Source organism: Gobio gobio, assembly GCF_949357685.1.
Source record: "Gobio gobio genome assembly, chromosome: 3".
Taxonomy (NCBI): domain Eukaryota; kingdom Metazoa; phylum Chordata; class Actinopteri; order Cypriniformes; family Gobionidae; genus Gobio; species Gobio gobio.
Genome location: NC_137099.1, coordinates 24,157,203 through 24,172,116, shown reverse-complemented (window position 1 = coordinate 24,172,116; position 14,914 = coordinate 24,157,203). Strand labels below are relative to the sequence as shown.

General features: G+C 37.2%; 1 protein-coding gene across 3 annotated transcripts in view; it reads left to right on the top strand.

Annotated features, from left to right (window-relative positions):
• The window catches only part of wdr19 (WD repeat domain 19), a 37,915-nt gene that overhangs the window by 10,208 nt on the left and 12,793 nt on the right, over positions 1-14,914 (top strand). For all 3 annotated transcript variants that reach the window (XR_013816159.1, XR_013816160.1, XM_079811911.1), the window contains exons 15-24: positions 4,147-4,296; positions 4,660-4,807; positions 5,900-6,107; positions 6,280-6,439; positions 7,504-7,614; positions 7,733-7,842; positions 11,649-11,706; positions 11,885-12,031; positions 12,738-12,820; positions 14,469-14,552. Coding sequence is in view for 1 of the 3 variants with exons in the window: in XM_079811911.1 (XP_079668037.1) it covers positions 4,147-4,296; positions 4,660-4,807; positions 5,900-6,107; positions 6,280-6,439; positions 7,504-7,614; positions 7,733-7,842; positions 11,649-11,706; positions 11,885-12,031; positions 12,738-12,820; positions 14,469-14,552 (1,259 nt within the window). In the remaining 2 variants the exon portion in view is untranslated. The remainder of the gene's footprint in view (positions 1-4,146; positions 4,297-4,659; positions 4,808-5,899; positions 6,108-6,279; positions 6,440-7,503; positions 7,615-7,732; positions 7,843-11,648; positions 11,707-11,884; positions 12,032-12,737; positions 12,821-14,468; positions 14,553-14,914) is intronic.

Genomic DNA, 14,914 nt, shown 5'->3' with positions numbered 1-14,914 from the left:
CTTAAGTGAAAGTAAACAGTTGGGGAAAAAAATCTAATGTGTAATGTTATATTAGATCTGTGCATTAGTACTTAATAGAGGCAGGGCTCCAGACTGCGACCAAATGGTTGCATTTTGCGACTAAAATTTGAGACTGTGCGACTGAATTTTACGTCCAGTCGCGCATGTGCGACCAGTAAATTTGCCTGCTGTCGGTACTGGAGAAATTAAGAAAATACACTTACTATTTATAATTGATAGACGTTATATCTGGCAAATTCTAACTTTGCCAGCCGTTTCTATATGAGATAATATTAAACCATTTGTCTGTGATGCATTTTTGCTATTCGCAATCCAGAAGAGAGAGAGACATTGAGCAAACTCTCACGGCGAGCTACAGCGAACGCAACACCACAGTCAGCTTAATGAGTGACGATGGCCACGAGAACTAAACAAAAGTTTAGTCTGCTTAAACTTTAGGGATGTGCTGTGATATTAATCTAATTTTATTTTCAATTTCGGCTTCCAAGAATTATAAAAAGATGATATGAGGTAAAACTATTCCTATAGCCGTGTTCCGTCGAGCGCGACATCCTTCCCTTCACAGCTGCGCTGTCATTTCTCCCTAAACCTAAACTTAACGTCAGAATCAATGATTGTTGTAAACTGCAGTCTCTACTGTTGCTAAACTGCGGGATGTGTTTGATAATAAAGAGCTATTAAATGCTCAATAATCCGCGCAAGAGACACTGTTTCCAACTTCAAGGCGGCTTATGTGTGTGTGCTGCGAAATGGACCGACTTGCACTTTATATTTTAGGCTTTGTGTGCTCATCTAAACTATTAAAAAAACAACAAATAGCCTGTGTCAAAATGACCGGATTGGAGAGTAATTACTTTAACAGTTTATATCTTAAATGGGCTAAATAGTTTGGAGAAATAGGAGAATATGATATTATTAGTTCTACATTCGGTCTTAAAGGGGCAGCGTCTGTTAAACCTGCTGACGATTGAGCCATTAATTAGAATCAAAGAGAAAATATTCACATCTCTTGAATGAATAACTTAAGCTTTTATAAGCATTAATCTATCAATTTATTCAGTGAAAACTATGCAGTGTTATTTTACATTTCTTTACTTTATTAGATTTCTTTGTAGGTTTGTTCTTTCTAATATTAATGTTAGCAGACCTTCCGAATACCAGCGCACTGGTCCATTTACAAATATATGTTTTATATTTTTGTTCAAACATTGCTGTTTCTTTTGCTTTAGATATTTGACTTTTCAGATTATAAAGCCATGCTAATTATGTTCTTAATTATGTTTTAGTTTTTTCATAAAAATAAAAAAAATACAGTATAATAAAAAGAACCGGTAAGAATACTGTTAAAGTACCGGATCGATAACCAGTATCGGTAAGAGTAGTAATATCGTTAAAACCTTAATGATACCCATCCCTATTAGTAATACAGCGGACATTAGTAGATTTGGTTAGCATGTTGATTTACGGTGTGAGCCCCTAAATTTTCTGGTTGTGCCCCTAAAATTTTCAGTTGGGGGCCACTGTGCTCCTAGTGAAAAAAGTTAGTCTGGAGCCCTGAGAGGGTATGCATTGACACCACTTTCTTGACGGAACACTCTCAGTCATGGGGGCCTCAGCCAGACTGAGTGGCAAAAGAGCCTGTAACATGACTGGAGTTAATAGGGGAAACTGCGAAAACGCAAGTAAAACAAACAATTATCAGTTTAAACTAAAGGTTGCACTATAATGTTCCTTACAACTTACCAAAGTTCCAGTGATCCATGGAAATTGAAATGCAGCCAGAAATCATATTTCCTGACGTTTATATGAGTGTGATTTCGATTCCGGGGAAATGCATAAAGCAAATTTGCCTGTGTACACTTTATATAAATGCAGTATAAGTCTAACTCTGGGTGATTACTTATATTTAAGTTAATGTCATGAACTGGCTTTTTAAATTTTTGTCTGAGGTCAACTTATGACGTTTGCGTGTTGTTTTTACATTCAAAAACATCATAATGAATAAGTAATAGGCTATTCTCTACCCTGTTTTGAGGCTCTCTCAAGAAACACTCGGTTTTGATGGGCGTGCTGCTCTGAAGACTTGGAAGTAAATGCCCATGGCTAGGATTGGATAACAGTTTTGCATATTTAATGAGCTTTGGCTCCCCGTGAGTACACAAGGAATTGTTTTGAAAGCGTGTGGAGAAACGGCAAACCAAAATGATTTGTCCCACAGGGCTCGCAAAGTATCTTTATCAAACGAACACAATGATTTATCTCTCATTCACCCGCGATTGATTGGAATGTTATTTTTTTATTAATTGGCCCGCCTGATCGGTGAATATAAGCGCAACACATGCATCACACACACACGCCAAGTACGTTGCAGACTGCATGATCAAAACTTACGCGATTGTATTTTTCCTTCAAATATCAAGTCAAGAGAGTGAACGCACATCAAGAAAGGAATGTTATTTCACTAATTAAGATAGCCCGTCAGCAGGCCGGGTTTACGTTTTGGTAGCCCGTTTGAAAAACACATAGCCCCGGGACGTTGGGCTTTGCGAGCCCTAGCCCATACATGTCCGAGTCTGATCCCGAATCGCAATTAACCAACAAAATAAAATAAAATAAACTAATAAAGGATTCTCCAGCCTTTGACAGTGTGCTAATGTTCAGTTAGACACATACACATAATCAATAGATATCAAACGATCTTTTACAATGCAATACTATCACATATAAAAAAAAATATTTACTCACATAAGTGTGATTAATCTCATCCTGTCTGCAAATCCAGTCTCTTGTTTACAAATGAATCTGCGGTTAAGTAAAGGAACAGACGCACAATGTCTTCCCCACGTGAGCTGGATATTCATTAAAAATAAAGTTCATTCATGCGTTCATAATATTGGAATCCGAATTAAGCTTATTCGGTATGTTTAGAAATTCTATTCGGTTTAGCTCCATGTAGGCCTGTGTTATGTTAGTGGCACGAGTCGGTGGGCGGGGCTACAGAATCAGGCGTTGTTCTTCTTCTGTTGAGGTGGTGTTTCACTATAACTGCAAATCCAATTTCGAGTTCAGTTGTTTCTGTGAATTGCAGTGGTCCATTTGCTTCTCTTTTCTGTAGCTTTCGGCAGTCTGTAAAAAATATACCTCAGATTTCTTGTCAAATATATTTGTACAGTTAATCTCAAAGCTCTTTCCTATTTTAAATGTGTTTTGTGTGTTTTTCGCGGCATTCACGCTGAAAACCAATGCTGCCATTTAACCACAGTCACGCCGGCCGACGATGACGTCACTTGCATATCCCCTATATAATAAACGTAATGTGTAATAATGTTAATCACTCACTGCTCTTGACTGAATAACTTGTAGCTTTAATAATAATCATTTTACAGTATTTGTAATTAATACATTAAAGACAGTGATTATTTATACAATTGATTATTTCTGTATTATTTCTTTCTTGAATGCTTCCGTTAAATATATTTAATTGTATTTGTTCTAATGTTTGTTATTTACACCTTTGTTCTTATTTATCTCAAAGATAAAATAACAAAAAACTATATTATGATTATTAATGTAGTAATTATTATTGGTAGCCCTTTATTTTACAGTCCTGTTCTGCATGTACATACTATGTACTTGTTATACTAATTATAATAACTGGGTAATAACTAGGTACTAACCCTGAACCTACCCCTAAACCTAAGTACACTGTAAGTACATGTTAGTGCATGTACTGTAAAATAGTGCAACCTTATTATTAATATAATAAAATGCAAAAGATGCATCGAGAATCATTTTATAATCGAATCATTACCTTCTGAATCGTATTTGATTCGTGAGGCAAGTGAAGATTGACTCGATTTAAAAATGTATTATAGTTTTATCATTTAAATAGGGTATATTATATCTTCTAGCAGCAGGATGCTTATTAACATAATATTTTAACGAAAGTTTATGCCCTTAATATTTTGTAGTTTGATAAAAGCAATAAGGCACTCAAGCATGATTAATGTGAACCCTAGTGTGACTCATATTCCTGATATAACATGATGGCCTTTTGTACCTTATTACCTAAATGTACCATTCTTTGTGTTCTTTCTGCCCATGTTTTTGTCTCTCATTCTATAGACCGGGTTGATTCAGTGTTTCTATTTTGAGGACTGGCAGAGTGTGAATGAATATCGCCATACAGTGGGTATACGCAAAGTCTTTCCCGACCCCAATGGAACACGTCTCGTTTTTATTGATGAAAAAAGTGATGGCTTCCTATACTGTCCGGTACATACTAACAAACACATTTAAAAGAGTAGTTCATGCCAAAATAAAAAATTAAATTCATGTCTTTCCAAACCTGAATGACTTTCTTTCTTTTGCGGAACACAAAAAAATATATTTTGAAGAATTCAGATTTCAGGTAACCAAGAGCCAAGAGCTTTAGCACACATTTTTCATAATATCTTATTTTGTGTTTCAAAGAAGAAAGGAAGTCAAGTAGGTTTGGATTGACATGAGGGGGAGTAAATGATGTCAGAAGTTTTATTTTTGGGTGATCTATCTCTTTAATGAGCAGCAGTAAAAATATGACACTGCTGAGAGGCTAATGACAAACCTTAAACAAAGTGACATCTGTTTGTCCTGTAGGTGAATGATTCAGTGTTTGAGATTCCAGACTTCTCTCCTGCCATTAAAGGGGTGTTGTGGGAAAACTGGATCAGCAATAAGGGTGTGTTTGTGGCATATGAGGAGGACAAAGTCTACACATATGCCTTCCACAAAGACACCATTCAAGGTAAAACTAAAAAGCAGAATGTTTTTATCATTATTAGGTATGAGAATTGTATTATTGGTTCTAATTTCATGTAATGATGATGGATACTTTAATGGTTGTATTAGATGTTTTAGGGTTGTTTTGTTGTTGGTTTTTTTGAGGAAGCATGGACAGTGCCTTGGAGAGATAAGCCTCAGAACATTAATGCATGTGCATATCTGGAAAATAGTTTAATTATTTTTAATTGCAAGAAATGTTAGAAAGATGATTGTTGATTCACATACACAGCCGACAAAAAATAAAATGCGCTCATTTCTATCTTGACAGTTATACTTAATATTTTGTTCATCACATTATCAGGAATAATTCAGATGCTCCAGAACTTTGTTTAAACATATTCACTTATGCTTAAATGAAAATGAAAATTCTGTCACTAATTACTTACCCTCATGTCATTCGACACCCATAAGACCTTTGTTCATCTTCGGAACACAAATGAAGATATTTTTGTTGAAATCCGATGGCTCAGAAAGGCCTCCATTGGCAGCTATGTAATTTGCACTCACAAGACCCATGAAAGGTACTAAAGACGTCGTTACAAAGTCCATCTCACTACAGTGGTTCTACAATAATTTTATGAAGCGGCGAGAATAGTTTTTGTGTGCAAAAAAAAAAAATCAAAATAACGACTTAATTCAACAAGTTCTTGTCTTCCGCCTGGGCCTTTGACATGAACTCACGAAGCATGCGTGAGAATATGACTTTAATTTCGCGGCTTTGATATGGCCCAAGAACTTGTTGAATAAAGTCGTTATTTAGATTTTTTTGCGCACAAAAACTATTCTCATCGTTTTTCTCGTCTTGATTTGTGTTACGAAGATGAACAAAGGTCTTACAGGTGTCGAACGACAAGAGGGTAACAAGTAATTAATGACAGAATTTTCATTTTTGGGTGAACTAACCCTTTAAATTTTATTTTTTAAAAGTTCTCCATTCCCATTCCTAATCATCAATGCCTAGTAATAGACATTTTGTTTTATTTGGGCAGTAAAACAGACTACACTACTACTGAGTTTTCATTAGTATCATGTTTTTGTACGTGTTTTTCTCTAGGTTCTAAAGTGATTCTAGTTGGTGGCACCAAGTTGCCATTTTCCCATAAGCCCTTGCTGTTGCATAACGGGGAGCTGACATGTCAAACCCAAAGTGGGAAGATTAACAGTGTGGTTTTAAACACACATTCATTCCTCAACAACCCACAAAGTGACACAAGCAAAGAGAAACTCCAGTCGTTACTGCAACAGGCCATCATGCTGAAAAGGTACTTTCATGCTACATTAGTTTGATTTGGTAGTTTATTGTGCAAATAAACAAATACAAACTAAATGCTTCTAAAAGCATGGTTGTTAAGTGTATTAAGTATCAGTGGTTGCATCCAGGTTCATTTGATTGTTTCAGCAATGTTCTGAACTCTGTCAAATGTTTGTGTGCAGGTTTTCTGATGCGTGGAATACCTGTAAAGCTCTCAACAGAACCGAGGCCTGGGGTGAGCTAGGCAGGGCATGTCTGCACCACATTGAGGTGGAACTGGCCATTAGAGTGTACCGCATGATGGGAAACGTCGGCATGGTCATGTCACTAGAGGACATCAAGGTGCCACCATGTCACTAGCTCTGTTCCATAACGTAGTGTACTGCCTCAGTAGGCAGCAGTTTAAAGTTTAGATTAAGATCTACCGCTATCCAATCAAGTTCCCATCCTACTTTTTTTCAACAATCCGTACTACTCTGATGTATATGTCACCGTATGGAATAAAAGATAATTTGCTACTTCTGTTAAATCGTGACTTCATCATATGTGCACTGATTCTTAAAGCTTCTATTCCAAAATCTCATTACATTGCCGTTTAAAATAAAAGCATAGCATGTATTCCATGGAGAAAATAATGGAATATTGCACTGTGATAACCAATGAGAAAAAAAGGGTTGGCGAACAATGCAAAACATATGTTGATTATAAATATTTTAAAATGATAACATAATAATTCATTCAATACTGAGAAGTATTGATATATTTTTTTAATAGTGAAATAAAATTTTAATAAAAAAAGAATAACACTTCACAACAAAGTTTCATTTGTTACCATTAGTTAATAACTACATTAGTTAACATAAACTAACAATGAAAAATACTTCTAAAGCTTTAATGCTTATTTTAATTTCAATATTTACGTATACATTATTAAAAGAAAAAGGTGTATCTATTAATATTATTTAATGGGCCTCAGATAACATGAGCTAACAATCATTAGTTTTTTTTAAACTAATATTAAATACAGTTATACATGTATTGCTCATTGTTAATGTTAGACAATGCATTAACTAACATTAACTAATGGGACCTTATTGTACCGTTTTACCAATTAATATACAATTTGTGTGTGCCATGTATATTTATTGTTATTAATTATTGTGTTGCCTGTATTGAAATCAATGTTGAGTATTCTGTGCGTATTGCATAAGGAGCACTTTTATATGACATACAGTACAACATTCTAAATCAGGTCTTTTTTAAGGTTTTCTATTTTAGTAAGGATATTGCCATAGAAGGAAGCAGCCTATTTAGGCAGTGAGGGAAGTCACTAGGTTTTGGAACATAGAAATTGTCTGTCCAGAGTAAAGAAGATCTGAAGTGTTGTTCCTTGACTGTGTCTGCAGGGAATAGAGGATCAAAATTTGCTGGCTGGCCATTTGGCCATGTTCTGCAATGACTACAACCGAGCCCAGGACCTGTATCTGACATCTTCGTATCCCATGGCAGCTCTGGAGGTAAAGTAGATGCATACATTTGAACTGTCATGCATGTGTGTGCATGCCTAAGTATATACACATTTTGACTTCCCAAATCACATTGACTACTGTAGCAGTTGTGCTGTTGTGTGTGTAGATGAGAAGAGACCTGCAGCATTGGGACAGTGCGTTACAGCTGGCTAAAAGACTGGACCCTGATGAGATCCCATTCATTTCTAAAGAATATGCCATACAGCTGGAGTTTGTGTAAGTCAACTACATTACATTAGTTAATTACATCTAAAACAGCTGTTTTGGAGACACGTCACATGCACATTTTACTACAAGTGATTATAAGTGACATGGACTTGGTTTTTGTACTAGATGCATCTGAAAGCCGGTGTTATAGAGTGCTGCCGTGATAACGTGTTTTTGTATGCCAACCTAAAAGTTAGTATCACTCAGGTTGCCTCAACAAAAAAAATATAGGATTTTTCCATTGGATTCCGTTTGCTGAAAATAAGTACTGTGACCAACAACAGTTTATGATTATTACATGTTTTATTCTTTGAGATAAGATTCACAAACGAACACAACTTTTATGAATTTTAAAGCCTAAATACAATCGCCAGAAGTAAAAGCTAAATGTAGGCTACAAATAAACTACACCACAGTCACTCCCAGTTTGTCACCACAGTTTGTTGTGATGACGTTTAAAGGGTTCATGACATGGATTTTTTATAATGTAATATGTTCCCTCAATTAAATTTTCACTTATAATGTTAATAAAGTTTCTTGCACAAAAAAAAAAAAAAAAAAAAAAAAAAAAAAAAAAAAATATATATATATATATATATATATATATATATATATATATATATATATATATATATATATATATAATGCGGAAAAACAATCATTTTAAACCTTCATTCTGACCCTCTGTCTGAAATTACCCATTTTAAGGGGGGGCTCCTTTAAGGCTTATCAGTAAACGCCCACTGTTATGTTTGGCTTACGTCAGTACATAGAAAACAGTATCAACGCCTACTGGCTATTGCACCTGAATAAGTGTTTTGAAAACATTATCCATATAAAACTGTAATTTACAGACAAAGCATTATGAAATCATGTAGCAAATTAGCTCAAAATGGAAATATGAATAATTAATGAACTCACTATAATTAATCCTAAATATTTGGATCAGTTGAAAGAAATTAATTTGATATTGCTGAATTAATATTACAATCAATTCATCGGCTTAACACTCAGTATTGCTCGTCTATCAACTCTCAGAAACAGTACAAAAGTCACCATACATCATACTGTCATCACAAGGATTTTTATGAATAAATGGGGAAGAGTCATTCATGTCTCCTGAGGTTCAATAGTTGCAGGACTAGTGTCAGCCGGGGGCTAGATAATGATCAGAGGGAAAGCAGACATCTCGGAGCCTGCTTGGGCCTACTTGGACCTTTGCTTGTTACGGTCTTGAGGCGTCTGTTGGATTATTTATTAATTATAATGAATAATAGTGTGTCTGATTGGTCCAGATGCTGCAATCATTTACTTAGGGTTTGTGATGGAGCTGCTGTCAAATCCAATACAGTTGGCTGCTTCATCTTTCAACAAAAGTTTCTTTGCGAACTCTCCAACAAAATGGTCTGAACAAACATATAATCCTTCAACACGATCCGGGGATGCCATTAAAATAAATCATCCACTTATTTCCTACGCTGGGATGCTTCTGAAGTCTGTACAGAGATGCAAACAAGCTGTTTAAATTGGACGTGTCAATTCACCAATCTAAACTTAAAATAGCCCAGACATAGACCTCCATTTTTTTATGGTATTGTACCCTAGTTCAGATCTTTTTGGTCTGAGGTTACGGAGAAATTGTACATTTGTTCTTGAATTCAAATAAAAAATTCGGAGAAATTTCAGAGCTTGACGCTGCACAATATTACGCTGGACCACATTTGACTCTTCCACTTGTCTTGTCAACATACTCAAGTTCGTGAAGCATATTAGAAACGGAAAGCACATCTGTATACTGTATCCAGTGTAGACTGCGTCAGTGATAATTCTAATGGGTTCTGTTTGTTTTTGACGTGATGGTTGCATCCAGTGTTGGCAAATGTCACCCATTAAGCAACTGATCGCCAGTGGACAGGGCCTATAGTGTGATGATGTATAACTCTTATAACTCAATGTCTTGCTCTGGAGGTAGTCAAATGCAAAGGTATTTGCCCGTGTGACATATCACAGGTCACCCAATATCAAAACAAGCTGTTTTTGGAGCTTGATTAAATAAATGCTTTGTTTATAATGAGGAGGAAATTTTAAGCTATGAAACTTGCAGGATGTTTTAATGGTACAAAAACCTCTTACATGTCAAAAGATCAAGGTAAATTTGATTTCTCATGTCATGATAATGTCCCTGACAATCTCTGTAGTCTCATTTAGCCACGTATAAGCTGCACAAACTGCCTTTTTCAAGTCCAGTAAAAGCTTTAAAAAAATCACTAGGGGATATTACTGATGTGTTTTATGTTGTAGAATAAAACATCAAAATATATTGAGCTTGTGTAAACCACAGACCAAAAAGCCCATCAAATGTAACCAAAAGCCCATAAAAAAAACATTAGTAGCGTCCAAAATGACACACTGTACACTGCACTTAAACACTATGTACTCAACCATGTAGCATATGAATTTTATAAAGTTATTTTGTCATTCAGTCTAATAGCTCCTCCCCATCTGCTACATAATGGGTAAAACTGCTACATTTGAGTGCATTAAGTGTCCAACATTTCACACTTCGTTTTTTCTGGTTAATTAAAGGTAGGGTAGGCAATTTTGGAGCGGCTAGTCAAGTCAACTTTATTTATATAGCGCTTTTAACAATGTAGATTGTTTCAAAGCAGCTTTACAGTGTTCAACAGGAAAATAATGCAGCATAATTTTATTCAGCTGTATAGCCATTCTGGAAAAAACGCTGATGTCATCAGTTCATTTCAATTATCATACAGTGACAGTGTGGGCTTTAGATCAATAATTCGATCAGTAATTTAGTTTAAATGGTTAATTTAGTTTATTAATTAGATTTATTTCGATGTTTAGTTGAAAAATTTAGTGTCCCCAACTGAGCACGCCAATAGCTAGCAATAGCAATAGCAAGCTAGCTTTGAAAGCATTAGATCTCACCTCCCCTTCAGAGCACTCTCCGAAGCCACACCTCATCCAAAACACATGAATGTGCAGGTCACGCACAGCCAGAGAAGATTCAGCAAAGCGTCTCAAAAGCCATAACATTACAATAATAATGAACGTAAACAATTTGCATAGCTCTTACTTGTACCACCTGACAGCTGCAGATTAATTTAGGCATTGAGAGTGTTGACATAGAAACTCATAAATCCTAGTCTGAGGACGTGAACTGCTCTGGGTAGAACGTCACGGGTTGCCGTCTATAAATTACGGTTACGACATGGTGTGAGCGCAGCATAAGTTTATTGTTTTGGTTCAGGAGGAACTGTAAAAGGTGGCTGCTGTTTGTTTGCATCACTCGTGACTGTCTGCCTACAACTCTGCATATCCTTACGGAACGCTCTGATGACGTGCACGAGCAGACAGGCAGCCGGATACATAACCTGACAGGACCGAATGCAATGATTTGGATGAACATTTTTGGGTCCTGAGGCTTTCACAGAAAATATATTAAATCTTTTCATATTAAGGCCACTTCTATTATTGATTGCTATCAGGTTGTGAAGAGAGTTTAAACCAGAATAGCAAAAACATTTTAGGAAACAAATTGCCTACCCTACCTTTAAGTGCATCATCTGTGTATTTAAAGTGCACTTTCCTTTTGGAATGTTACTCGCACTATTTATACTTCAAAATGGCATAGAATTGTGCATAAGTATGCAAACTGGAACACACCTATTGACTTGAAGATAGAATTGCTAAAATGCTAACTCGTTTCTGGGTTTTGGCCTACAAAAATACATTATCCCTATACATCTTTGCATTGCTGATGTAATGTAATATGTTTTTGTGTCATTCTCTAGTGGTGATTATGTGAATGCACTGGCGCACTATGAGAAAGGCATAACTGGAAACAATAAGGTAAGTGTCTGCATGTTTGTCAAATGATGATCCAGAAATGACAAATTTGTAATCATTTACACATTTTCAAAGTCTTTCTTTCATGGAACAGAAAAGGAGAAATTGTGAATATTCAAGGTGCATATTTCAATACAGTGAATCCTGATGTGTGTGTGTGTGTGTGTGTGTGTGTTTGCAGTTCCAGGAACATGATGAGAGCTGTCTAGCAGGAGTGGCTCGTATGTCTATTCGAATGGGTGACATTCGTAGAGGAGCCAACCAGGCCATCAAACACCCCAGTAGAGCTCTGAAGAAAGACTGTGGAGCCATTCTTGAAAGCATGAAGGTGTGTGTGTGTGTGTGTGTGTGTGTGTGTGTGTGTGTGTGCGTGTGCGTGTGCGTGTCCGTGTGCGTGTGCGTGTGCGTGTGCGTGTGCGTGCGCGTGCGCGTGTGCGTGTTCATGTAGCCCAAAGTAAAATTTTTCACACAGTTGTACGTATAGCTTTTCAAAGTATACTCTGTTTGAAATGCACACGTACCCAGGCGGCCGGCACATGCATTACGACAACTTGCACTCCTTCTCTTTAGCAATTTTGAACACCATTGGAATATATGTCATGAAGATATTTACACATCTTAATAATCTTTTAGGCTAGGAGTTGTACAAATGCAGGTTCTTTCTAACCTCCTTGCACAATCTCTCATACACATAGCCATCCATTGTTGTTGTAGTTTGCACAGGTTTCTGTCTCTTCTGTTCATTAAATTTTTTCTTCAACTACCTTGTGAATCAATGGCCCTGGGGCATTGTTATCACCTTGTGGACAAACTAATTAGGTCAAAAAAATGTAATCCACATGTGCGAAAATACGGGCTGTACACATACAAAATCCTGATGTTCAAGTCATGCACACTGTATGTGGACCCTAGCCCATTCTTAAAAAGTGTGTATAAAAGTAAAGTATACTTTGGGCTTTAACATACAAATCACTCTGATTTGCTATGTTAGAGAGCAGATAGTGAATGATTATTGATGATAATTTTGTGTGCAGCAATATTCAGAAGCGGCTCAGCTGTATGAGAAAGGCCAGTTCTATGACAAAGCTGCCTCCGTCTACATACGCTGCAAAAACTGGTAATACAATCAGGTCTTTTTTTTTTTACAAAACAGATTTAAAGGGGTGGTAAAACACATTGTTTTGAAGGCTTGATTGTGTTTGTGGGGTGCACTGTAACGTGTTAATGCTTCGTTTTTAAAAAAAAATCATTATTTTTCATATATTTGACATTTATTCTACACTGCTCTGTCCCTCCTTGTAAAACGGTCTGATGCTTTCCGGGTTGTATGAAGCCAGTCCCTCAAAAGTACGCAATGGGCTCAGATTGGTTAGCTGGCCCAGTGTGTTGTGATTCGCTAACCGCAGTGCATGTTTGTCGGAAACGTCACGCCCCTTACCTTACCGGTACACTGTGCTTTGGTCAGTATTAGAAACGATGGCGTCAATAAAACCACACCAATCTGAGCCCGAATCAGACCCAGAACATTTTAGTGAAGATGATCGAGCAGAACCTGTTCAGTCCTAATGAGTAAAGACTGCGGATCTATAGTGATCGCTACTGAATGGCACTGTTACTTTTGTATTTTTAGAACGATTATAGCCAAATATCTGTCGCAAGAACTATTAACCCAAAACACTAAACACTGGCTTTACTATAGTAGCCAAATCACACACAGAACCATGTTTAGCAAGCCTGTAGATAAATAATACATAAAAGCTCTAATCAAAGAATCATTTACACTAATGCCAAGTTCGCTGTTGAGATTTTAACGTTAGTGTTTGTAACGTTAGGTGTTCGTCGGATAACGTTAAGTATGAATAAGCATTTAACAGACTGGTTTGCAGAACAGCGTTGTCATCTGTTTACTTCCTTGCTACAACCTATTACAGGAAAACACATAGATGAAAAATAAATCAGACTTACAGGTTGTGGCCCGTGAACAGCTTCTGTTTGTAAATCCAGCTTTCAGGTCAAGCCGTTGTGCATATCCTGCATTGAACTCGCGAACATTGTGAAAGTTTTCCTCCGTGAAAAACTGCTGCGGGAGGGAGCCCCGCGCGCATCGTGCATTCACACACTGGCAGTGTTTGTCTTATGCAGCTGACGTTGTGCAAATCCGGTGTTGAACTCGCGAACATTGTGAAAGTTTTCCTCCGTGAGATGTGCTGCGGGAGGGAGCCCCGCACGTGCCTGTTCCCTTCTGTCTCATACACACGTGCATATAACATGCTGTATGTTAAACGCTCTGCAACGCACCCCTGTCCCTATGAAGGCTGAACAAAGCAAGTACCCCAGACCTGCAATCCGGATGAATATAACAGCGTTTCCTCGGCATCGCGGCAACAACACTCCAGCCTAACTATACCACAACAGCGCCGCGATACAAAATGGCCTCACCCCCCCCTATTTAATATTCTCGGAGGAGGGGTTTATGTAAATATTGGGGCTGGTGATGTCACCAACCCTGGAGGAATGTGTGTAGTCGCCTACTGGCCGTTTGCTGTAGTTCTTAGAAATGGATTTCTTTAAAAGCAAATATCTCCCTTTGCTTTAAACTTTGAACGTTGTAACTTTGCAGATGTTGTTTATGCTAAAGCAAACATTACACGCTAGCTTAAGTTAGAATAGTGAAATCGTGGTTTACCACCCCTTTAAAGTTGTGCTAGGGAAACTTGTCATAGCAAATTTGTAACTAATATTGATCTCTAACCTCTTAATGTCAGGGCAAAGGTGGGTGAGCTCCTGCCCCATGTGACTTCCCCAAAGATTCACCTGCAGTACGCTAAGGCAAAGGAGGCTGATGGCAAGTATGTACTAAATGCAATGCAGTCAACAATGTTAACACTCACTTTATATTATGTTTTGACTTACAGAGGTAACTTCATACTATTATTTATTTATTAGGGGTTCAAGCGTGTAGCGCTGAAACCCTATTGTAATTGTAACTGCCTACAAAGTCACCAAGGCTCGCCCAGATCGGCCTGATGATTCACAATCGCTAATTGGAGCCAAAATGTTTGATGTGGGCAGGGCCACTTGTACTAAAATGGTTATAACTCGCTAACGGAACAAGATACTTTCCCCAAACTCGGGACACATGTGTATGAGCTCAATCTCAGGTCATGTGAGGAAAATGTTTTGACAATTGGCCACTTGGTGGCACTATAAG